This window comes from Mobula hypostoma, chromosome 11 (assembly GCF_963921235.1).
Source record: "Mobula hypostoma chromosome 11, sMobHyp1.1, whole genome shotgun sequence".
Classification (NCBI taxonomy): Eukaryota; Metazoa; Chordata; class Chondrichthyes; order Myliobatiformes; family Myliobatidae; genus Mobula; species Mobula hypostoma.
The window spans coordinates 17,250,089-17,274,070 of record NC_086107.1 but is presented as its reverse complement, the minus strand read 5'-3'; the positions used below and the strand labels follow the sequence as shown (position 1 = coordinate 17,274,070).

At 42.3% G+C, this 23,982-nt stretch overlaps 1 protein-coding gene across 12 annotated transcripts in view; it reads right to left on the bottom strand.

Annotated features, from left to right (window-relative positions):
- Window positions 1-23,982, bottom strand: part of nav2a (neuron navigator 2a) — a 1,052,051-nt gene that overhangs the window by 521,343 nt on the left and 506,726 nt on the right. For 6 of the 12 annotated variants that reach the window (XM_063061713.1, XM_063061716.1, XM_063061721.1 and 3 more), the window contains exon 1: window positions 6,949-7,985. The exons of 1 other annotated variant lie outside the window; for it this stretch is intronic. In XM_063061713.1, the coding sequence (XP_062917783.1) occupies window positions 6,949-7,188 (240 nt within the window). In that variant the 5' untranslated portion in view covers window positions 7,189-7,985. Of the gene's footprint in view, window positions 1-6,948; window positions 7,987-23,982 lie in introns of those variants that run through there. 5 more of the 12 variants (XM_063061711.1, XM_063061712.1, XM_063061714.1 and 2 more) reach the window with 1 other exon arrangement.

Below are 23,982 nucleotides of genomic sequence, written 5' to 3'. Positions count from 1 at the left end.
AAAACAAACTGCCAATACAAAACAAACAAATAATAAATAGCTAAATAAATGATATTGAGAACATGAATTGTAGAGTCCTTCAATATATATCAAGGCTGTGGAATCAAATCAATATCGAGGAGAGTGAAGTTATCCACACTGGTTCAGGACCCTGATGGTTGACTGTTCCTGAACCTGGAGGTGTGGGACTAAATGCTCCTATATCTCCTTGCCAATGGTATCAGTCAGTAACACAGGATGAGAAGAGGTTGGACAACATGAGAGGGGTAGGGGTGATGATTAGTTTGCGTGGACGGCAAGAAACCAGGAAAAGCTCCAGCTAAGCATGGGGATCCAATGGACCCAGGTGCAAAAAGTCTATTTAGTGCCTTCAGAACTTTATGCATGGTCAGCAGTTGTAACTATAAACTTCACTCTGCTTCTGAAATTAAATTCCAATGGAACTGAACTTCAGAAGCTCTGTAGAACATGCAGTCACTTTAATATTCCATGCTTAGTGCTACTAACCGGGGATGAATTACAAGCCAACAGCTTTGATATACAGCCAATTGTAGGGGAGCCCATGTAAAGAGCTGTGATCAGTTCAGGCTACTAAATGACTAGTCTGTACTCATAGATTTAAGCTATCAACAAGTGTTCTTAGTTTCCAACCAACGTATCGTAAACATTGCCTGATCCCTTTATAGTTCAGCACACAGGAAATTTAGTGCTTAGGAAACTCACGAAGATGCTGAAAAACATCTTGAAAAGTTTAGTTTGAAGGGGAAGCAGAGGTTTTAAGAATGTTTCCTTTGTTGTTTCAGTTATGTTCAATCCTCTTCCTCAGACTTGATACACAGGACTGATGTAACTGCCCGACAGGTCGCAGGGATCAAGACAGCTGAGTCTGAGCTCTTTTGCGATTTCAGTCCTCCCACGATATACGGCCATCCCCAAACTGAAGACAACAGACAAGTACACCAATTCTACAGCAATAACCTTCTGGCCGGCACATGGGAACAGATGAGTTCATTGATTTCGCATTTGCCTCTGGGCACCATTCTCAATGACATTTATGAATACTCTGTGTACACCATCAGCAAATGCAATTTCTTGCTGTACCACCAAACAGTGCAGTGTTGGAACTTCCCATCCCCTTCAGGAAATATCGTAACAGAGGAATTACACACTTATAAAAACTCAAATATATTGCAGCAACAATTTTGAACTTCCGGCTACAGGGAACAACTTGTAGGATCAATAATTATAAATTTATTCCAATAAATATATTTTACTTTTATTTGCTTTATTTAAAGATACAGCACAGTCACAGGCCCGTCTTGCCCAATGAGCCCACACTGCTCAATTACACCCATGTGACCAATTAACCTGTATGTCTTTGGAATGCGGGAGGAAAGCGAAGCGCCCAGAGGAAACCCACACAGCCATGGGGAGAATGTACAAACTGCTTACAGACAGGCAGGAACTGAACCAGGGTAACACAGAAAAACACATTTTTGACACATAAGTATTTATTTTGCTCTGAACTTGTTATAAATATAGCAGTGAGTTTTTAAAGATTCAAAGTACATTTTTTAAAATCAAAGTATGGATGGTGTATACAATCCTGAGATTTGTCTTCCTACAGACAGCCACAATACAAGGAATACTATGGAACCCACTCAAAGAAAAAACAACAACCTCTCCCCCGCAAAAGAAAAAAAAAATCCAAGTTTTTCCAACTACTTATAGCCAATACTCTCAACTCCAGACGGCATTTTGATGAACCTCCTCTGCCTCCTCTCCAAAGCCTCCACATCTTTCCTGTGGTGGGACAAGCAGAACTGCTTATGATGTTCTGTGATTTATGATTGATTGAAGCCATCAAACCCAAGGCACGTCAGGAAAGCAACGACAAAACTTTCCATTTACTTCCATCACATGGTTGCAACGTGTCCCATTTGTAAGGTTCACTTCAACAAACCACCAAGGTTCATTAAAAACCAACTCCCAAACCTATGACTGTTAGCAGAGGGCAGCAACATATGGGAATACGGCCATCTTCAAATACTCTTTCAAGCAGAAACACCTTCCTGATTTGGAATTATATTCTGTTCCTTCCACTCTGTTAAAGTTCTGTAACTTCCTACTCAAACAGCACCCGTACCACAAGTTAATGAAGTCCAACATAACTCAGGTTGAGATCCATTTTATTTTTCACATGTACATCAAAACGCACAGTGAAATGCATTGTTTGCATTAACAACCAACACATCCTAAGGAGGTGCTGGGGGCAGCCCACCACTGTCGCCACAGATTCCGGTGCCAACATTCCGTAACATACCCACAATGCTCGGCAGAACAACACAGAACGCAACAGAGAACAAGCAACAAAACAATACACAGCAAAACAAGCCCCATTCTTTCTTCACACCCACCCATTCACACACATACACAGTCCTCCATCCCCAAGAAAGGCTGACTCTGGCCTCCAGCTTCCACAAGCAAGCAAAGATGGGGAATAAATGTTGAGATTGGAAATGAATGGCAATTGCTCAACAAGCAGAATCAGGTGCATTTTTCTGTCTAAACTGCAGTTACAAGCAACTGATACAGAAAATATTATCTGCACACAAGGCATCCTTCCTCACACTCAAGTGAATTAACAAGCCCGATTGAAAGGCCAGGTGAAGTTCAAAATTTCTACAGATAAATAAAACGCTCTGCATTTTGTTAGTAGAAAACATAAGGGACCTAGGGTCAAATAAATCAGCGTTGGAAGATATAGACCTGGCTGGTTATAATGGAAATGTCTTCATCGTTTACAGCATTTATACTGCCATTGCCACACTTACAAATAATGATCATGATCAACTTAAGAAAAGACAGCGATACTTTCACCTGAAGCATGTGTATTAAAAATAGCACCAGCACCTGCTAGATGGGGTGAGAGAAATACACTTGTTGCAGTAAATATAGCAAGAATTGGTTTTAATGCACATTTTAAATGGGCACAGCAGTTAGTGATAAGCTTTACAGTATCAGCAATCGGCAATCCCAGTTCAATTCCCACCGCTGTATATTTTCTCTGTGACCGCGTGGGTTTCCTCCCACATTCCAAAGGCATACGAGTTATGGTTAGTAGGTTACGGGCATGCTCTGTCGGTGCTAAAATCATGACAACCACTTGCTCATATTCAGACTATGTCGGTCGTTGATGCAAAATGAAGCATTTCAATGTACATGTGACAAATAAAGCTAATCTTTATTTTCATAAATAAAAACATATTCTAATTTTTATGTTCATAATTTTTATAACGATTTTTCATTATTATCATACCAGGCAGTGACAGCTTATGTCATTTTGCACAGACAATCAATCATTTGTTCCAAAACTGTACATGTTTATTAAAAGTCAATTGGATAAGTATGTACATGGATAGGGAAGATTTAGAGCCAGGGTTCCCAACCTGGGGTCCATGGCAGAAAAAAAAGTTGGGATCCCCTGATTTAGAGGGTCATGGGTCAAGCATGGGCAAATGGGACTGGCTTAGGTGGACATTTTGGTTGGCATAGACTAGTTGGGCCAAAAGGCCTGCTTCCATGGTGAATAACTCTGCTTCTTTACAGTACTGTACAAAATTATTAGGAATATATAAATATAGCTCGGGTGCCTAAGGCTTTTTCACAATACTGTAGTCATTTTATGTATTGCACTGTACTGCTGCAGCAAAAAAAAAACAAATCTCTTGATATGTGAGTGATGATAAACCTGATTCTGATAATGGGTCTCTATTGTGGACTGAGAGCGAGAAGGGGAATCAAGGATGGGAGGGGGGAGTGGGAAGCACCAAACAGACATTCTGTAATAATCAATAAACCAATTGTTCAGAATCAAACAGCATTGCCTGATGTCTCAGGGCTGGACGTGTCTTCACCCGCACCACCCCCGCCTGGCACTCCACCTCTGGCACTTGTCCCACACCCCTCCCACAGAGCTCCACCCGCACCATTCCCAACATCCTTTCCTCACTCCAGATTTACAAAACTCACTTTCCTCTCCACATTATTGTACTGCGCCTAAGTTTTAGGTACCCTAGCTAAGTAAACGTGCCTAACACTTTTGCACGGTGCTATATCCTTGCGTATGTGTATCGTCTCTGAGCAGCTGTTCCGTACGCATAAACCTTCAGGAGAGGCAAAGTGTTTCCAAAGAGGTGGGGGGTGGGATACAGTGTCAAGCTGGGAGGTGATAGGTAGAAGAGGCAAAGGGCTGAAGAAGAAGGAATCTGATAGGAGAGCAGACTGGACCGTGAGAGAAAGGAAAGGAGCAGGACAACCAAAGGGAGCTGTTGGGCAGGCAAGGAGAACCGAAGGGTTAAGAAGGGAGCCAGAATAGGGAATGGAAAAGGCGATGGTATCGGAAATGCAAAAAGATTATACTGAAACTTTGCAAAACAGTGATTGGGCCACAAATGGAGAATTGTGGTCAACTCTGGTCATCAAAATTTCGGAAGGACGTGCACTGGAGTGACCTCAGAGAAGAAAAAATTAGATGAATCTAAGAGAAGCAGGATCGCATTCCAGGGAACAAAAAGGAGATATGGTGGAGTAGAACACCATTTTAACTTGTTAGAGAAGGAAAGTACATTGGATGGAGGTTATTCCGATTAAGGAATATAGATATAAAATTTGGGACAAAAAATAAAAAAGTGTGTGTGTTAAAATTTGCTCTAAGGCCAACTGTGATCAGAAAATTAAGCTTGCGAGAGGGTTGAAGCAGAAACAATTAATACCTGCAGAGGAATACTGGGTATGTGCTTGATAGAGAATAATTTTCAGGGCAATGAGGAAAATGGGACTGATACAATTGTTCTTCCAGAAGCTGGCAGAGGCATATTGGGCTGAATGGCCCCCTTTTTGTGCTGTAACAAAATTCCGATTCCAACTGGATGGAGGAACACGAGAAGCATGTTTCTGTTGAGTGAATGAATGAATGGAAGTGTTCGGAACTTAAACAGGCAATGCACATACTATGAAACAATGTAACTACACACAATACATAAATTGGCTACATCTACAAGATGGCAAGTTGCCTACCATCATGTAACTTGCACAGTGGTGCTCTGCAGAGCTAAGATCATGCAATGCAACAAACACCAAATGGGGGATGGTTACAACTGGATATCGGCCACAGGACAGGAATGTTACAAGAAAATACAGCAGAGAAGAAGGCCATTTGGCCCAATCAATCCATGCTGGTGTTAATCCTCCACTTATCCATCTTGAGTCCCAAATCCCTTTGTTCATCCTTCCTTGAACCATTCATCCCAATTTATTTGGAAGGTTTCCGGTTCTGCTGGCTTCACATTTCTCTGTCTAAAGCAGGGGGTTCCACTTGGAGTCCTACGGATTGGTCAATGGCATTAAAAAGGCTGGGAACCCCTGGTCTAAAGCCTTTTCACTGGTCTTTACTCCAAATCTGTTAACATTAATCTGGTTCTTATGTCATTGGTTTATTTATAACCCCTCAGCCACTTGAAGCAAATGAATTGCAGTATAATCTTCCCTATCTCTTTATAATTCAGAACTTTATCACATCACCTTTTTAACCTTCTATGTTCTAATGAGACCCCCAATGTTTCAAAAATATATTTTCCCATCTCTTGGCTCAAATAAATCATACGGTCTTATGTGGCATCCATTAGCATTTAAATGGCATCTTCAACTTAGGTCATTCCTTCAGTCATTTTTCGGCACCAAATCCATCTCTAATGTACCAACATAGCAATGTCACATTTCAATTGCTGTCTTTTAACCGCAGTGAGCTCCAACAGCCATCTTTCTTTCTGAATGATCACCAGCCTTGAACCGGCTCCCCTCAGCACAGTCTGATATCTCCCGCTAGCCAGTCTGACAGAGCGCAGGCATTTCTCAGTTCTCCCTCTCAGTACGGAGTGATCTAAATTATAATCTTTAAGTAGAATTTGGGATGGACAGGCCAAGAGGAAAAGCATTCTTGTCAGCACAAATAAGCAGTTCACACCTTCAATCATTTGTATGATAGAGAGAAACATTAAATGAAACAGCTTTTATTTTGAGTTTGCACTAGAATATTTTGTGGGTTAAAAGACATAAAAGCTTGACTTTCTTTTCCATATCATATAACATTCTCTCAATTTTATTTGCCCAAAATAGGCAATGCTACTTTACAACAAATGAAAGCTCATAGCAACCCCGGTCATTAGCTGGATACTATTCAGAGTACCAGATGAAACATTACCTAATTTAGCTTTCCTTGAAAAGCCACAGAAGGCGACATGAAACTACTGAACAAATCTGACAAGATCTTCATTTCAGTTTATACAATTTCAGGGAAGGCATTGCATTAACACAGCCAAAGCCAAGACAGGCTGTTGTCATTTAAAGCATGCAGTTTTAAAAATGGTTGCGGGCATTAATTGCCCTCGTCCATATTCACTAAACTGGCCATCATTGTTAGCATGCATTTTACTGACGGGGCGAAAACCACAGCATTTCGGAACAGTCAGCCTCTGTTGGTTTAACTGTGTGGGAGTCATTTTTGGGAAACAGGTCCGTGAAGAAGATTCCAGCACTATCATTACACAAATAATGGTGCCAATATTAGCCACAGGCACAAACCGCTTCAGATTCTGGCGTGGACCCAACAATCTACCCCACATACTGTAGCTCGACATGTCACACTGACCAGCAGTCACAGTAGAATATGCTGCTGACAGTGAACTGCAAGGCACTTGGCCAAATACAGCCAAACATGCTGTCACAGTACATTGTTACTGATTTCCTTTTTTTTGCTAAATGAAGATCGACAATGTAAAGATCCTGCTGTTTGGCACCACAGACACACACACACAGATTTTTTATTTAATCTTGCTCTGATGACAGAATGCACTGCTCTAAGTAAGAGGATGTCATAATTGCACTGACCTGAGTATCAAAGCCGTTTTCAGCAGAGGCAAGCTTTCCTTGCAGAATTCCTTCCCATTCCGCGTCCAGTCCATGTGAAGAGTCCGAGTACGTTGCCTTGGTCACCTCCTCCTTGGTCCCCAGCTTCAGGTAACAGGGCTGCTGTAAAGCCCGGGCTGCTGTGTGCGGGATAGGAGAGGCACTGTGAACGGGCTTGGGCAGCCCCGACTTCATCTTCGAGGCCACGAGAATTGCTGGCATTTTCTGTCCCCCTTCCTGACACGTTTCTTCTAACTCAAGACAGAAGAAGGAGCAGCGGCAGCAGCAACAACAGCAGGAGAGAAGCTACGTGCTTTGAAATCCGTTCATGTAAAGCAGCCTGCACTGCTCGGAAAGAAAACTCACGCACAGTTTAGGTGATGAACAATCAGGGCTGGATGGTTTTCCCACTGTTCGGTCAAACAGGAATACTTTATTTTATTCTCCCCCTGTTAGTCAGCCAGCTCTTACTCCTCCCTTTTTCAGCACATGTCTGTGTTTTAGCAGCTGGCTGCACTAAACGACTGTACACTGTAATTTTCCACAGGCAGAGGGAAAAAGCACAGCTCGAGAGATTGCTGGATTTCTTTTTGTATTCACTGTCCAGTCATTCTGCTTTTGAAATCACTGCAGCCCAATGGTTAAAAAAAAACATCCTGCTTTCAGCGATCCTTCAGCACAGGCATGCATGAAGTGCAGTGTGAGTGAATTTGCAGCTCAAAAAAAGCCCGGTCTCTTTGGAGCTTTAGTCCAGATGCAGATGCAGCTTAGTGTATTAATGACCAATGTCCTTGGAACAGTGCATTGAGGAAAGAATCCCCTCAGCCTGACCAGCTCCAGTCCCAGTCACCAGACGAAAAGGGGACAGAAGGGTAAGCTGTCCATTTAGTCTACCAGACCACAAGACGAGGAGGATTCCTGCCTACATATATATATAAAACTTCATAAATTGAGCTCACCTGAACGGCAGTCAGCTGTACGGCAGGCAATGCTGCTGCTGCTGACAGATTACTGTACAGGGATTTTAAACAGAATCAAACAAAACCCAGTCAGGATAGCTTATCCATTTATATCAGCACATTCGTGACTGCGCTGAAGGAAATGCAGTTGGGTTCAGAAGAAGGCATAGGGTCTGACAGTGGTACAGTGGGAGCTTTTGATTGGTCCAGCTCTCTCAAATCAGAAATACAAAATTTCACTGCAAGAAGGGAGTGGCCAAATATACTGGTTAAATTTGCCATTATTTTACAGTGGTACAAAGATTACTTGTAGCTTCAGGAGATATCATGGAAGAATAATTATGATGTGTCACTAAGTATGAATCAACCTCAAGTCAGTAAATCTATAAAAGGAAGATTGAAGAATCAAGTCAGCAATGACTAACCTGCATTAAAAGTAGGACAGAAAATTTGTGGGAATTAAAACCACCAATTCTATAACATCAGCTTCAGAGCCATACCTGGGGAGAGATGATTAACCACTCTGCATTTCCACATGGCTTTGTCCAGAGGTTAAGTGGGAAAGTACCCAGATTGGTAGGGCAAAATGACATCTGGGTCATAAGTTGTTTCTGTTCAGTAAGTTGTATGAAAAACTTCCATGTCAAATTAGATGCCGCTTTCAGTGTGCCCAAACTTGATACACATTTAGAACTGGATGTCCAAGTTATTTTTAAGATGAGTAGAGGAATATCGACAAATATAGCTTTGCACTTGTTCTTAACCATGGTATTTGGCATTTCAGTTCTTTTATATAAATAGACTGTTGAACTTGTACAGTACTTCAACAGTTTATGACAGCAGCAACACTATAAAATGGACTTTAAATTCCATCTTATTCATGTCCATTCTCAGTGCTCAAGGCAGGTACCTTTAATTACAAAAATGCATCAGTTTGGTGCTTTTCAACCCAAGCAGCAAGTTTTTACTTCTTTCACTATATTTTGCAGAATACATGTCGCTGCAAGTTTCCCGGAAGAGATCTGATATTAAGCAAAGACACCAACATTGGAAGAGTTCAACCAGCCGAATGGCATCTATGAAAGGAAAAATGTCACCATTTCAAGTCAAAGACCCTTCCTCAGAACCGAGGAAAGAGTGGAGTTTTCCCCCCCCCCCCATTTTTGAAGCATAGCTGGGGGAAGAAGTGAAGTTGGAGACTAAAGATTAAAGGGAGACCAAGGTTAAGTCGGATCAGGTGCTAGGAAGCAAGTGTACTGAGGCGGTAACTGAGGCGTTTAAAAGCAATGGGCTGAGAAAGGGACATAATGGGAAAATGGTGAGGCAGCAGTTTACGTTCGGGTGGATAATTCAATGTCCATCTCAAAACGTTGCACTGTGCAAAATGTATATCTAAGATTTGCAAAACAAATATCTGGTTTGTCATTTTTTTAATGACTAAATTGGGACGCAATTTAAGAAAACTGTAGGGAGAAATATGCTCAAGCAAGAATTGATTTTCAATACATTTTAATCAGTGCTAATGGGGTTTGCTCACTGGGAACAATGTGGCAAATAGAATGATGTCAGTTTTGTTAAAATGTTCAGTTTAAAAGACGTTTTAACTCTTTACTATAAACATCACAAGTCCAAGTTTTGGTGTCACTAATCTAAGTTGGCAGTTATTCACAATGCTCTACTTTGTGTGTGAAGCTGACCCGAGTGACCTGCAATTCCTGCTTCTTCTCACCATTCATCCAGAATTTACAAGAACAAAAGGAGAAACACAACTTTTTTTTTTAGCTCTTATCTGCATATTGGATCTGCTTTGAAGCAAAACGGCCTTAACTCCATTCCATTCATTCTGGCCAATGTGATTGGCATCATTTTATCCCCGGGGTTACCCGAACGTTTGTGTTTGGATGGCTGGAACAGAAAATGGGGCAGAATTGCTCCTGGCAATTCCATACACTGGGCTTGTGCACTGACATCAAATGACATGATTTTAATCAACGCAAACACGAGGAATTCTGCAGAGGCTGGAAATTCAAGCAACACACATCAAAGTTGCTGGTGAACGCAGCGAAGGGTCGCGGCCCGAAACGTCGACTGTACCTCTTCCTAGAGATGCTGCCTGGCCTGCTGCATTCACCAGCAACTTTGATGTGTGTTGCTCAATTTTAATCAGCATCACACACAAAGTTTTACCATGCATACGAGTCAGGTATTTGCCAATCACGAGTCCTAATCTGGCACAGTCGAGTAGCAGTTAGTGTAACTCTTTACAGTACCAACAATCGGAAGATTGGGGTTCAATTTTCACCGCTGTCTGTAATAAGTCTGTACTTTTTCCCTGTGACCATGTGAGTTTCCTCCAGGTACTCTGGATTCCTCCCACATTCCAAAGATGTACAGGTTTAGGGTTAGCAAATTGTGGGAATGCTGCTTTGACAACACTTGCGGGCTACCCTCAGCAGATCCTTGGACTGGTCTTTGACACAACCAGTCACTGTATGATTTGATGTACATATGACAAATAAGGTTAATCTTTATAATCATTAGCGCACCAAGGATGTATCTTACTCCATCCTCTTTTTAATTATCATCCATTTTTTCCAAGCGCGACACACACAGTCCTCCCTCCACTGTCATTGCTGCCAATGTCCTCAACCGATCACCGGTTATCCCTGTGACTGCAGGGGATTGCTTCCATCGCTCTGGTCTCCTCCCACATCCAAACGACATGCAGGCTGGTAGGTTTACTGGCCGTTGTAGATTAATCCAAGGGTGAAAGTGAACTGTTGTTCCTGAGGGTATCGATTGGAATGAGGAGAAAATAAAATGGGAGTGCTGCAAGATTAGTGCAAATAGATGCTTTATGATTATGGTTACCATGGACTGTGTGGGCCAAATGACCTGTTTCCATGCTCTGCAACTCAATGGCTCTATAAATCCTCTGGTTTCCAGAGCTGGTTCAAAGCTAAGCCTTTTTTTTTGGAGTCACTGCTTATTTATTATTATTATTATTATTAATCTTTTCTGAGCGCAAGCTGGTAAAACCTGCATGCTGATTTCTCGATTGCTAGGAACTTCCAGACTATTCGAGTGGTGTTTAGTATTGTGGGTTATTTTTTTTTTGTTTCTTTTTCTGTTTGCCCAGTTTGTTGTCTTTTGCACACCGACTGTCCACCCTGTTGGTACAGTCTTTCATTGATCCTATTATGGTTATTGGATTTATTGAGAATGCCCACAAGAAAATGAACCTCAGGGTTGCATATGGTGATATACTTTGATAATAAATTTATGTTGAACTTTGAACCTTTTGAAATTTGAGAAGGTGTGGGAGGATAACCAGAATGGGGAATAGAAAAAGAGAGAGGATGGAGGTAGGTGTGTGAGGCTACCAGAAGTTTGAGAAATTGAAGATATCAATATTAAGAAACAACACATGATAGAATAGTAAGCTAATTTTCTACTTATTTCATTTAATCTTTAGTATGTTAATATGTTGTTAATGCTTTTATATTTGAATATTTTTAGATTTACATGAATGCCAATGACATTAACGGACATTCACAGCTTTAATGCCCTTTGATTGATCCTGGAGACATGGACAAATTAGCTTTGCAGGCCATCCTGGAGGAGGAGGAGGTGTGGTGTTTGTGGGGGAACACTGGCTGGGGGAAGAGCTGGAGGCCAGAATCTTTCTTGCCTGGTGAGGCCTGCACTACTCTGAGCCTCCCTGATCAGTCAGGAGCTAGCAACCTAGTGAAAGCTCACAGTTCTGTCACAATGATTGGCATGCCCCATGGGCAGAAGAGCTCAGGCAGCACCTAGTCAGAGAATGTCAATCACAGTTTCCTGTACACAAGGATGCCATTCAACCCAGTGTGCTGGATCTATGCAAGGACATCTACTTCCTTCACCATACCCCTCCCATGCTCTATTTCTTATCAAGTTCCACTTTTTAATGCCACAACTGAAGCAGCCTTCTCTTGCCTTGCATTCTTCGCAGTGCATTCCAGATCAGAATCAGAATCAGGTTTATTATCACCGGCATGTGCTGTGAAATTTGTTAATTTAGCAGCAGCAGTTCAATGCAATACATCATATAGAAGAGAAAAAAATAACATTAACATAAAAGTAATAAATAAATAGATTACAGTATACATATATTGAATAGATTAAAAAACATGCAAAAAACAAGAAATACTGTATATTAAAAAGAAGTGAGGTTGTGTCCAAAGTTTCAGTGTCCATTTAAGAATCGGATGGCAGAGGGGAAGAAGCTGTTCCTGAATCACTGAGTGTGTGCCTTCAGGCTTCTGTACCTCCTACCTGATGGTAACAGTGAGAAAAGGGCATGTCCTGGGTGCTGGAGGTCTTTAACAATGGACGCTGCCTTTCTGAGACCCCGCTCCTTAAAGATCTCTTGGGTACTTTGTAGGCTACTACCCAAGATGGAGCTGATTAAATTTACAACACCCTGCAGCTTCTTTTGGTCCTGTGCAGTAGCACCACCACCCCCCCCCCCAACCCATACCAGACAGTGATGCAGCCTGTCAGAATGCTCTCCATGGTACATCTATAGAAGTTTTTGAGTGTATTTGTTGACATACCAAATCTCTTCAAACTCCTAATAAAGTATAGCCGCTGTCTTGCCTTCTTTATGACTACATTGACATGTTGGGAACAGGTTAGATCCTCAGAGATCTTGACACCCAGGAACTTGAAGCTGTTCAATCTCTCCATTTCTGATCCCTCTAGGAGGATTGGTATGTGTTCCTTCATCTTACCCTTCCTGAAGTTCACAAACAGCTCATTCGTCTTACTGACGTTGAGTACCAGGTTGTTGCTGCCACACCACTCCACTAGTTGGCATATCTCACTTCTATACGCCCTCTCGTCACCACCTGAGATTTTACCAACAATGGTTGTATCATCAGCAAATTTATAGATGGTATTTGAGCCATGCCTAGCCACACAGTCATGTGTATATAGAGTAGAGCTGTGGGCTAAGCACACACCCCTAAGTGCACCAGTGTTGATCGTCAATGAAGAAGATATGTTATCACCAATCCACACAGATTATGGTCTTCCGGTTAGGAAGTCGAGTATCCAATTGCAGAGTGCACTACAGAGGCCCAGGTTCTACAACTTCTCAATCAGGATTGTGGGAATCAAAAACACAATGCACTTAAAAATTTCCCTGTGTCATTTTAGTTTTTCTACCAATCACCTCCTCTCTAATATTGCCGGCCCTTCCAAAAGTGTAATAATTTCTGACTATCTATTCTGTCTAGGCCCTTCATGACATTAAACACCTATATCAAATTTCCACTCAACCTCCTCTGTTTCCAGAGTGAACAAAAACTCCCCCTCACCCACCAATATATACACAGTGGCCACTTTATTAGATACCTAGATGCCGTAGCCCACTCACTTCAAGGTACAACGTGCTGTGTATTCAGAGATGCTCTCTGCACACCACTGTTGTAGCAATGCATGGTTATTTGAGCTACTGTCGCCTTCCTATCAGGTTGAATCAGTCTTGCCATTCTCCTCCGAACTCTCCCAATAAAAAGGTGTTTTCACCCATAGAACTGCTGCTGACTGGATGGTTTTTGTTTTTCTCACCATTGTTTGTAAACTCTAAGAAACTATTGTGCATGAAAATCTCAAAAGATCTACAGTTTCTGAGATAGTCAAAACACCCCGTCTGGCATCAACAATCATTGCACGGTCAAAGTCACTTAGATCACATTCCTTCTCTATTCAGATGTTTGGTCTGAACAACAACTGAACCTCTTGACCATGTCTGCATGCTTTTATGCATTGAGTTGCTGTCACATGATTGGCTGATTAGATATTTGCATTAACGAGCAAGTGGATGGGTATATCAAATAAAGTGGCCATTCAGTGTATGATGGCAAGGTAATTATTGTTGAAGTCACTGGTTGTCATTACAAAGACAAACTCAGAAGTTAGGGTCACATAGCAAGATTATACAAGACCTTTTGATGAGATAGACAGCCTGTATGGGTTTGGGGAGAAGAGTCGGCGTGGGCCCTGAGAACTATATCCTTCAAATGGGTCCCACTTTAATATATCTTACGGAAACAGCCATGATCTTTGTCATTCATACTGTGACATAGAAAGACACAGCATTTGAACCAGTCCTTTGCCCACCGAGACTGCACTGACCACTAACCCATTTTTTCCCACACATTCCTATCAAGGGTAGACAGAGTTTTCCCTCCACACTCCCTCAGGCTGAAACGTCAAATTCCAGAGGGCATAACATTAAGGAGAGAAACCCAAGGCCATAAGTGGAACGACAGGCTGGACTGCATGCGTACTGCCGGGAACTGTACCATGAATTTGCGGGACATACTGCTCAGGGTCTTGGGCTATGAGTGTTTTTTTGCATGACCATGTTTTTCTGTTCACAATTTTGAATATGCTGTGTATGTTTTGCACCTTGGCCCAAGGAGAACACTGTTTTGTTTGGCTATACCCTGGTATGGTTGAATGATAATTAAACTTGATTTTATTTTGATTTGATTTGATCAGTTTTAGGAGCAGAATTAGGCCATTTGGCCCATTGCGTCTGCTCTGCCATTCAATCATGGCTGATTTATTACGCTTCTCAACCCTACTCTCTTGTTTTCTCCCCGTAACCTTTGATATCTGTTCTAATCCATTTTAAATATTCCCAATGACTTGGCCTCCACAGCTGTCTGTGGCAATGAATTCCACAGATTCACTGCCCTCTGGCTAATGAGAGGGGAAAATTTAAAGGAGATTTATGAGGCAAGTGTTTTTAACCTGGAGAGCAGTAAATATCTGGAACATGCTGCCAGGGGAGGTGGTGGAAATACATACAATACCAACAATTAAGAGGCACTTAGACAGGCAGGGTTGGAGGGAAATAACTATGTGCAGGCAGATATGATTAACTTCAATTGGCATCATGGTTAGCACGGACACGATGGTCTGAAAGGCCTGTTCCTTCGCTGCATTGTTCTATGTTCTAATTCCAACTACTGTCCCCTCAGAGCCTTCCACTCACTGCATACTAGGAACAATTAACCTCCTAGCCCACACATTTTTGGGCACATGGAAGGAAACAGGAACACCTGGAGGCCAGTCATGCAGTCACAGGGGGCACCTGAGGACAGGATTGAATCCAGGTCTCTGGACGATAAGGCAGCAGCTCCACTTGTCCTGCCACAACACTGCTCAGACATCCCACCCTGCAAAAACTCATTTCAGGGAGGTAGCACCATCAATTTGCGGGAGACTCCCGGAACTTCCGGGAGAGGTGGGATGTCTGCAATAGAGTAGCTCCTTAGCAGCTAGCCAGCTAGTTTAAATAACGTTAGCTATGCTACTGAATGAATAACACCTGTTAAACTCACCTCAACAAGTCTTTTACAATCTTAACCCACCATGGGCAATAGAAAAGTCACTGTTGCAGACAGTGCAGCGAGCACTAATAGGGTCATTATTTTTGACCCTATTAGGCAGGGGTACACTTTAGTGTAGTCTGGGGTGACGTACGTTTTATACTTTCTTTTTTTGGAACACTCTCCCATGGCGCTTTCTCTCTCTTGTGGTCGCGCTTGCTCTCTCTCATGGTCGTGCTCGCTCTCTCTCTCGCTCGCTCTCGAAATATTGATTTCCGGGACATTGTATATAATTTGCGGGCATGAGGGAGCCACTATTAATGTACAGGAGACTCCCGGAACTTCCGGGAGAGGTGGGATGTCTGCACTGCTCAACTCTCCTACATGACTGTATTTCTCCCCTTTGATAAAGTGTTCAATTCAACACTGATGGTTGGATCCATCCAAATACAGGCAACAGAAGAATCTAAACAGTTATCCCATTAAGCCACAAAAATTTCAAGTGAGAAACCAAGTAGCAAGGGCATCGCCCATAGAAAAGGATTACAAGAGCTGATGGAAGCCATTTGCATGAAAATCTAACCACACTTCTCTCTCTCCATGTATCCTACCTGGCTTGCATTACCAGTTTATAATCTTAAATTTCCAACAGTTGCAGCATTTTTCAAGTCAAGTCAAGTCACATTTTATTGTCATTTCGACCATAACTGCTGGTACAGTACACAGTAAAAACGAGACAACATGAACTACGTAAAACAACACAAAACTACACTAGACTACAGACCTACCCAGGACTGCATAATGTGCATAAAGTTTCTTCGGTAACATAGAAAGAAAGAGACCACATTAATAAAGGAACACCAAGCTAACATCTACAATATAGAAACGTACAGCACAATACGTATTGTACTGGCTGCTCAGTGAAGACAGAAAGAGCTGTAGGCAAAATAAAAACTTGTTTTTTTTTAAAAAAGTCCTTGACAGGAGAACTGTGAAACAAAATTTGACATTGAGCCATCAGAAAAGATTTTGGGGCATTTTTCCAAAGATTTGTTCAAAACAGTGTTTTTTAAAGGAATTTCTCCCATCAACAGAAAATGAGAGGGGCAAAGATCTCAGCAAAGAAAAACTGGAGCAGTCAGTGGTAGAGGCCTGCACCAGATGCCAAAATTGGACAGAGATCAAGGAGGTACTGAAGCCTTAGTTCCCGCATCACGAAGTTCATGAACAGCTATCACCCTTCAACCAGCAGGCTCCTGAGCCAACATAGTAACCTCACTCACCTCAAAACTGAACTGATCACTCAACACAACCTCTGTACTCACTTTCAAGAGCTTCTACAGCTCATGTTCTCAGTATTATTTATTTACTATTTGTTTTTTTTTGTATTTGCACAGATTATTTTATTTTGTATATTGCTTGGTTGTTAGTCTTTGTTTGGATGTAGTTTTTATTGATTCTATTGTATTTCTTTGTTGTAATACAAATAAGATCATAAGACACGAGAGCAAAATTAGGCCACTTGGCCCATGAAGTCTGCTCTGCATTCCATCGTTGCTGATCATTTTTTCTCCCCCTCAGCCCCACTCCCCAGCCATCTCCCCATAATCTTTGATGCCATGTCCAATCAAGAATCTATCAAGCTCTCCCTTAAATTCACCCAACGACCTGGCCTCCACAGCTGCCTGTGGTAACAAATTCCACAAATTCACCACCCTCTGGCTAAAGAAATTTCTCCGCATCTCTGTTTTAAATGGATGCCCCTCTATCCTGAAGCTGTGCCCTCTTGTCCTAGACGCCCCCACAATGGGAAACATCCTTTCCACATCTACTCTATCTAGGCCATACAATATTTGAAAGGTTTCAATGAGATGCCCCTTCATCCTTCTAAATTCCAATTGGTACAGACCCAGAGATATCAAACGTTCCTCGGTTGACAACCTTTTCATTCACAAAATCATCCTTTTGAACCTCCTCTGAATATTCTCCAATGCCAGCACATCTTTTCGTAGATGAGGAGCCCAAAACTGTTCACAATATTCAAGGCAAGACCTCACCAGTGCCTTATGAAGCTTCAGCATCACACCCCTGCTCTTAGTTTCTAGACCTCTTAAAATGAATGCTAACATTTGCCTTCCTCACCACTAATTCTACATGCAAGTTAATCTTTAGGTTGTTCTGCACTCCCAAGTCCCTTTGCATCTCAGATTTTTGGATTTTCTCCCCGTTTAGAAAATAGTCCGCACATTTATTCTACTACCAAAGTGCATGCATTTTCCAACATTGTATTTCATTTGCCACTCACTTGCTCATTCTCCTAATCTGTCTAAGTCCTTCTGCAGCCTACCTCTTTCCTAAACACTATCTGCCCCTCCACCAATCAACTGCAACCTTGTCAACAAAGCCATCTATTCCATCATCTAAATCATTGATACACAGCATAAAAAGGAGCGGCCCCAACAACCACCCCTGCGGAACACCACTGGTCACAGGCAGCCAACCAGATAAGGATCCTTTTATTCCCACTCACTGCCTCCTACCAATAAGCCAATACTCTAACCATGCTAGTAACTTTCCTGTAATAACCATGGGCTTTAACTTGGTAATCAGCCTCACAGCAACATAGAAAACCTACAGCACAATACAGGCCCTTCGGCCCACAAAGTTGTGCCAAACATTACTAGGCTTACCTATAGCCCTCTAAGTTTCTAAGCTCCATGTACCTATCCAAAAGTCTCTTAAAAGACCCTATCGTATCCGCCTCCACCACCATTGCCGGCAGCTCATTCCACACACTCATCACTCTCTGAGTGAAAAACTTACCCCTGACTTCTCCTCTGTACCTACTCCCCAGCACCTTAAACCTGTGTCCTCTTGTGGCAACCATTTCAGCCCTGGGAAAAAGCCTCTGACTATCCACAAGATCAATGCCTCTCATCATTTTATACACCTCTATCAGGTCCCCTCTCATCCTCCGTTGCTCCAAGGAGTAAAGGCTGAGTTCACTCAACCTATTCTCATAAGGCATGCTCCCCAATCCAGGCAACATCCTTGTAAATCTCCTCTGCACCCTTTCTATGGCTTCCACATCCTTCCAGTAGTGAGGCGACCAGAACTGAGCACAGTACTCCAAGTGGGGTCTGACCAGGGTCCTATATAGCTGCAATATTACCTCTCGGCTCCTAAATTCAATTCCATGATTGATGAAGGCCAATACACCTTACGCCTTCTTAACCACGGATTCAACCTGCGCAGCTGCTTTGAGCGTCCTATGGACTCGGACCCCAAGATCCCTCTGATCCAAAACACTGCCCAGAGTCTTACCATTAATACTATATTCTGCCATCATAGTTGACCTACCAAAATGAACCACTTCACACTTATCTGGGTTGAACTCCATCTGCCACCTGTCAGTCTAGTTTTGCATCCTTTCAATGTCCCGCTGTAACTTCTGACAGCCCTCCACACTATCCACAACACCTCCAACCTTTGTGTCATCAGCAAACTTACTAACCCATCCCTCCACTTCCTCATCCAGGTCATTTATAAAAATCATGAAGAGTAAGGGTCCCAGAACAGATCCTTGAGGCACGCCACTGGTGACCGACCTCCATACAGAAATGACCCATCTACAACCACTCTTTGCCTTCTGTGGGCAAGCCAGTTCTGGATCCACAAAGCAATGTCCCTTTAGATCCCATGCCTCCTTATTTTCTCAATAGGCCTTGCATGGGGTACCTTAACAAATACCTTGCTGAAATCCATATACACTACATCTACTGCTCTTCCTTCATCAATGTGTTTAGTCACATCTTCAAAAAATTCAATCAGGCTCGTAAGACACGACCTGCCCTTGACAAAGCCATGCTGACTATTCCTAATCATAGTATGCCTCTCCAAATGTTCATAAAGCCTGTCTCTCAGGATCTTCTCCATCAACTTACCAACCACTGAGGTAAGACTCACTGGTCTAAGATTTCCTGGGCTATATCTACTCCCTTTCTTGAATAAAGGATCAACATCCGCAACCCTCCAATCCTGCGGAACCTCACCCGTCCCCATTGATGATGCAAAGATCATTGCCAGAGGCTCAGCAATCTCCTCCCTCGCCTCCCACAGTAGCCTGGGGTACATCTCATCCAGTCCCGGCGACTTAACCAACTTAATGCTTTCCAAAAGCTCCAGCACATCCTCTTTCTTAATATCTACATGCTCAAGCTTTTCAGTCTGCTGCAAGTCATCACTACAATCACCAAGATCCTTTTCTGTAGTGAATACTGAAGTAAAGTATTCATTAAGTACCTCTGCTATTTTCTCCGGTTCCATACACACTTTCCCACTGTCACACTTGATAGGTCCTATTCTTTCACGCCTTATCCTCTTGTTCTTCACATACTTGTAGAATGCCTTGGGGTTTTCCTTAATCCTACTCCAAGGCCATCTCATGGCCCTTTCTGGCTCTCCTAATTTCCTTCTTAAGTTCCTTCCTATTAGCCTTATAATCTTCTAGATCTCTAACATTATCTAGCTCTCTGAACCTTCTATAAACTTTTCTTTTCTTCTTGACTAGATTTATTACAACCTTTGTACACCATGGTTCCTGTACCCTACCATAACTTCCCTGTCTCATTGGAACGTACCTATGCAGAACTCCACACAAATATTCCCTGAATATTTGCCACATTTTTTCAGTACTTTTCCCTGAGAACATCTCTTTCCAATTTAAGCTTCCAATTTCCTGCCTGATAGTCTCATAATTCCCCTTACTCCAATTAAACACTCTTTTAACTTGTCTGTTCCTATCTCTCTCCAATGCTATTGTAAAGGAGATAGAATTGTGATCACTATCTCAAAAATGCTCTCCCACTGAGAGATCTGACACTTGACCAGGTTCATTTCCCAATACCAAATCAAGTACAGCCTCTCCACTTGCAGGCTTATCCACATATTGTGTCAAGAAACCTTCCTGAACACACCTAACAAACTCCATCCCATCTAAACCCCTTGCTCTAGGGAGGTGCCAACCAAATGCCAGCCTCATGTGTGGCACTTAGTCAAAGGCCTTCTGAAAATCCAAATATACAACATCCACTGCATCCCCTTTATCTATCCTACTTGTAATCTCCTCAAAGAATTCCAACAGGTTCATCAGATAAAATTTTCCCTAAAGGAAACCATGCTGACTTTGTCCTATCTTGTCTTGTGTCACCAAGTACCCCATAACCTCATCCTTAACAATTGGCTATAATAACTTCCCAACCATTGATCTATAATTTCCTAACTGATCTATAATTTCATTTCTGCTGCCTCCTTCCTTTCTTAAAGAGTGGAGTGACATTTGCAGTTTTCCAGTCCTCTGGCACCATGCCAATGATTTTTGAAAGATCATTACTAATGCCTCCACAGCCTCTACCACTACCTCTTTTAGAACTGTAGGGTGCAGTTCATCTGGTCTTGGTGACTTATGCACTCTTATGTCTTTCAGCTTTTTGAGCACCTTCTCCTTTGTAATAGTAACTGCACTCAGTTCCCTTCCCTCACACCTTTCAACAGCTAGTACACTGCTAGTGTCTTCCACAGTAAAAACTAATGCAAGATACGCATTTCGTTCATCTGCCATATCCTTGCCTCTGTTACTATTTCTCTGGCCTCATTTTCTAGTGGTCCTATATCCACTCTCATCTCTCTTTTATTGCTTACATACTTGAAAAAGTTTTTACTATCCACTTTGATATTGTTTGCTAGCTTGCTTTCATTTTCCATCTTTTCCCTTCTAATGATTCTTTTAGTTGCTCTCTGTTGGTTTTTAAAAACTTCCCAATAATTTTTGCTTTGTTGCATGCCCTCTCTTTTGCTTTTACATTAGCTTTGACTGCCCTTGTCAGTCACAGTTCTACTATTTTTCCATTTGAGTATTTCTTCATTTTTGGAATACATCTATCCTGCACCTTCCTCATTTTTCCCAGAAACTCACACCATTGCTGCTCTGCTATCATCCCTGCAAGCATCTCCTTCCAAGTTACTTTGGCCAACTCCTCTCTCATACCACTGTAATTTCCTTTAGAACCATAGAACCATAGAAACTACAGCACAGAAACAGGCCCTTTGGCCCTTCTTGGCTGTGCCGAACCACTTTCTGCCTAGTCCCACTGACCTGCACACGGACCATATCCCTCCATACACCTCCTATCCATGTATCTGTCCAATTTATTCTTAAATGTTAAAAAAGAACCCGCATTTACCACCTCGTCTGGCAGCTCATTCCATACTCCCACCACTGTCTGTGTGAAGAAGCCCCCACTAATGTTCCCTTTAAACTTTTCCCCCCTCACCCTTAACCCATGTCCTCTGGTTTTTTTTTCTCCCCTTGCCTCAGTGGAAAAAGCCTGCTTGCATTCACTCTATCTATACCCATCATAATTTTATATACCTCTATCAAATCTCCCCTCATTCCTCTACGCTCCAGGGAATAAAGTCCTAACCTGTTCAACCTTTCTCTGTAACTGAGTTTCTCAAGTCCCAGCAACATCATTGTAAACCTTCTCTGCACTCTTTCAACCTTATTTATATCCTTCCTGTAATTTGGTGACCAAAAATGAACACAATACTCCAGATTCGGCCTCACCAATGCCTTATACAACCTCATCATAACATTCCAGCTCTTATACTCAATACTTCGATTAATAAAGGCCAATGTACCAAAAGCTCTCTTTACGACCATATCTACCTGTGACGACATTTTTAGGGAATTTTGTATCTGTACTCCCAGATCCCTCTGTTCCACTGCACTCCTCAGTGCCTTACCATTAACCCTGTATGTTCCACGTTGATTTGTCCTTCCAACGTGCAATACCTCACACTTGTCAGTATTAAACTCCATCTGCCATTTTTCAGCCCATTTTTCCAGCTGGTCCAAGTCCCTCTGCAGTCTCTGAAAACCTTCCTCACTGTCTACTACACCTCCAATCTTTGTATCATCAGCAAACTTGCTGATCCAATCTACCACATTATCATCCAGATCATTGATATAGATGACAAATAACAATGGACCCAGCACTGATCCCTGTGGCACACCACTAGTCACAGGCCTCCACTCAGAGAAGCAATTCTCTACCACCACTCTCTGGCTTCTTCCATTGAGCCAATGTCTAATCCAATTTACCACCTCTCCATGTATACCTAGCGACTGAATTTTCCTAACTAACCTCCCATGCGGGACCTTGTCAAAGGCCTTACTGAAGTCCATGTAGACAATACCCACTGCCTTCCCTTCATCCACTTTCCTGGTAACCTCCTCGAAAAACTCCAACAGATTGGTCAAACATGACCTACCACGCGCAAAGCCATGTTGACTCTCCCTAATAAGCCCCTGTCTATCCAAATGCTTGTAGATTCTGTCTCTTAGTACTCCTTCCAATAATTTACCTACTACTGACGTTAAACTCACCGGCCTATAATTTCCCCGATTACTTTTCGATCCTTTTTTTAAACAACGGAACAACATGAGCCACTCTCCAATTCTCCGGCACTTCACCCGTAGACAGCGACATTTTAAATATTTCTGCCAGGGCCCCCGCAATTTCAACACTAGTCTCCTTCAAGGTCCGAGGGCACACTCTGTCAGGTCCCCGGGATTTATCCACTTTAATTTTCCTCAAGACAGCAAGCACCTCCTCCTTTTCAATCTGTACAGTTTCCATGGTCTCACTACTTGATTCCCTCAATTCCATAGATTTCATGCCAGCTTCCTTAGTAAATACAGACGCAAAAAACCTGTTTAAGATCTCCCCCATTTCCTTTGGTTCCGCACAAAGCCGACCACTCTGATCTTCAAGAGGACCAATTTTATCCCTTACAATCCTTTTCCTCTTAATATACTTGTAAAAGCTCTTTGGATTATCCTTCACTTTGACTGCCAAGGCAACCTCATGTCTTCTTTTAGCCCTCCTGATTTCTTTCTTAAGTATTTTCTTGCACTTCTTATACTCCTCAAGCACCTGATTTACCCCCTGTTTCCTATACATTTCATACAACTCCCTCTTCTTCTTTATCAGAGTTGCAATATCCCTCGAGAACCAAGGTTCCTTATTCCTATTCAATTTGCCTTTAATCCTGACAGGAACATACAAACTCTGCACTCTCAAAATTTCCCCTTTGAAGGCTTCCCACCTACCAATCACATCTTTGCCAGAGAACAACCTGTCCCAATCCACGCTTTTCAGATCCTTTCTCATTTCTTCAAATTTGGCCTTCTTCCAGTTCAGAACCTCAACCCTAGGACCAGATCTATCCTTGTCCATGATCAAATTGAAACTAATGGTGTTATGATCACTGGAACCAAAGTGCTCCCCTACACAGACTTCTGTCACTTGCCCTAATTCGTTTCCTAACAGGAGATCCAATATTGCATCCCCTCTAGTTGGTCCCTCTATATACTGATTTAGAAAACTTTCCTGAACACATTTTACAAACTCTAAACCATCTAGACCCCTAACAGTATGGGAGTCCCAATCAATGTATGGAAAATTAAAATCCCCTACCACCACAACTTTATGTTTCCTGCAGTTGTCTGCTATCTCTCTGCAGATTTGCTCTTCCAAGTCTCGTTGACTATTGGGTGGTCTGTAATACAATCCCACTAATGTGGCCATACCTTTCCTGTTTCTCAG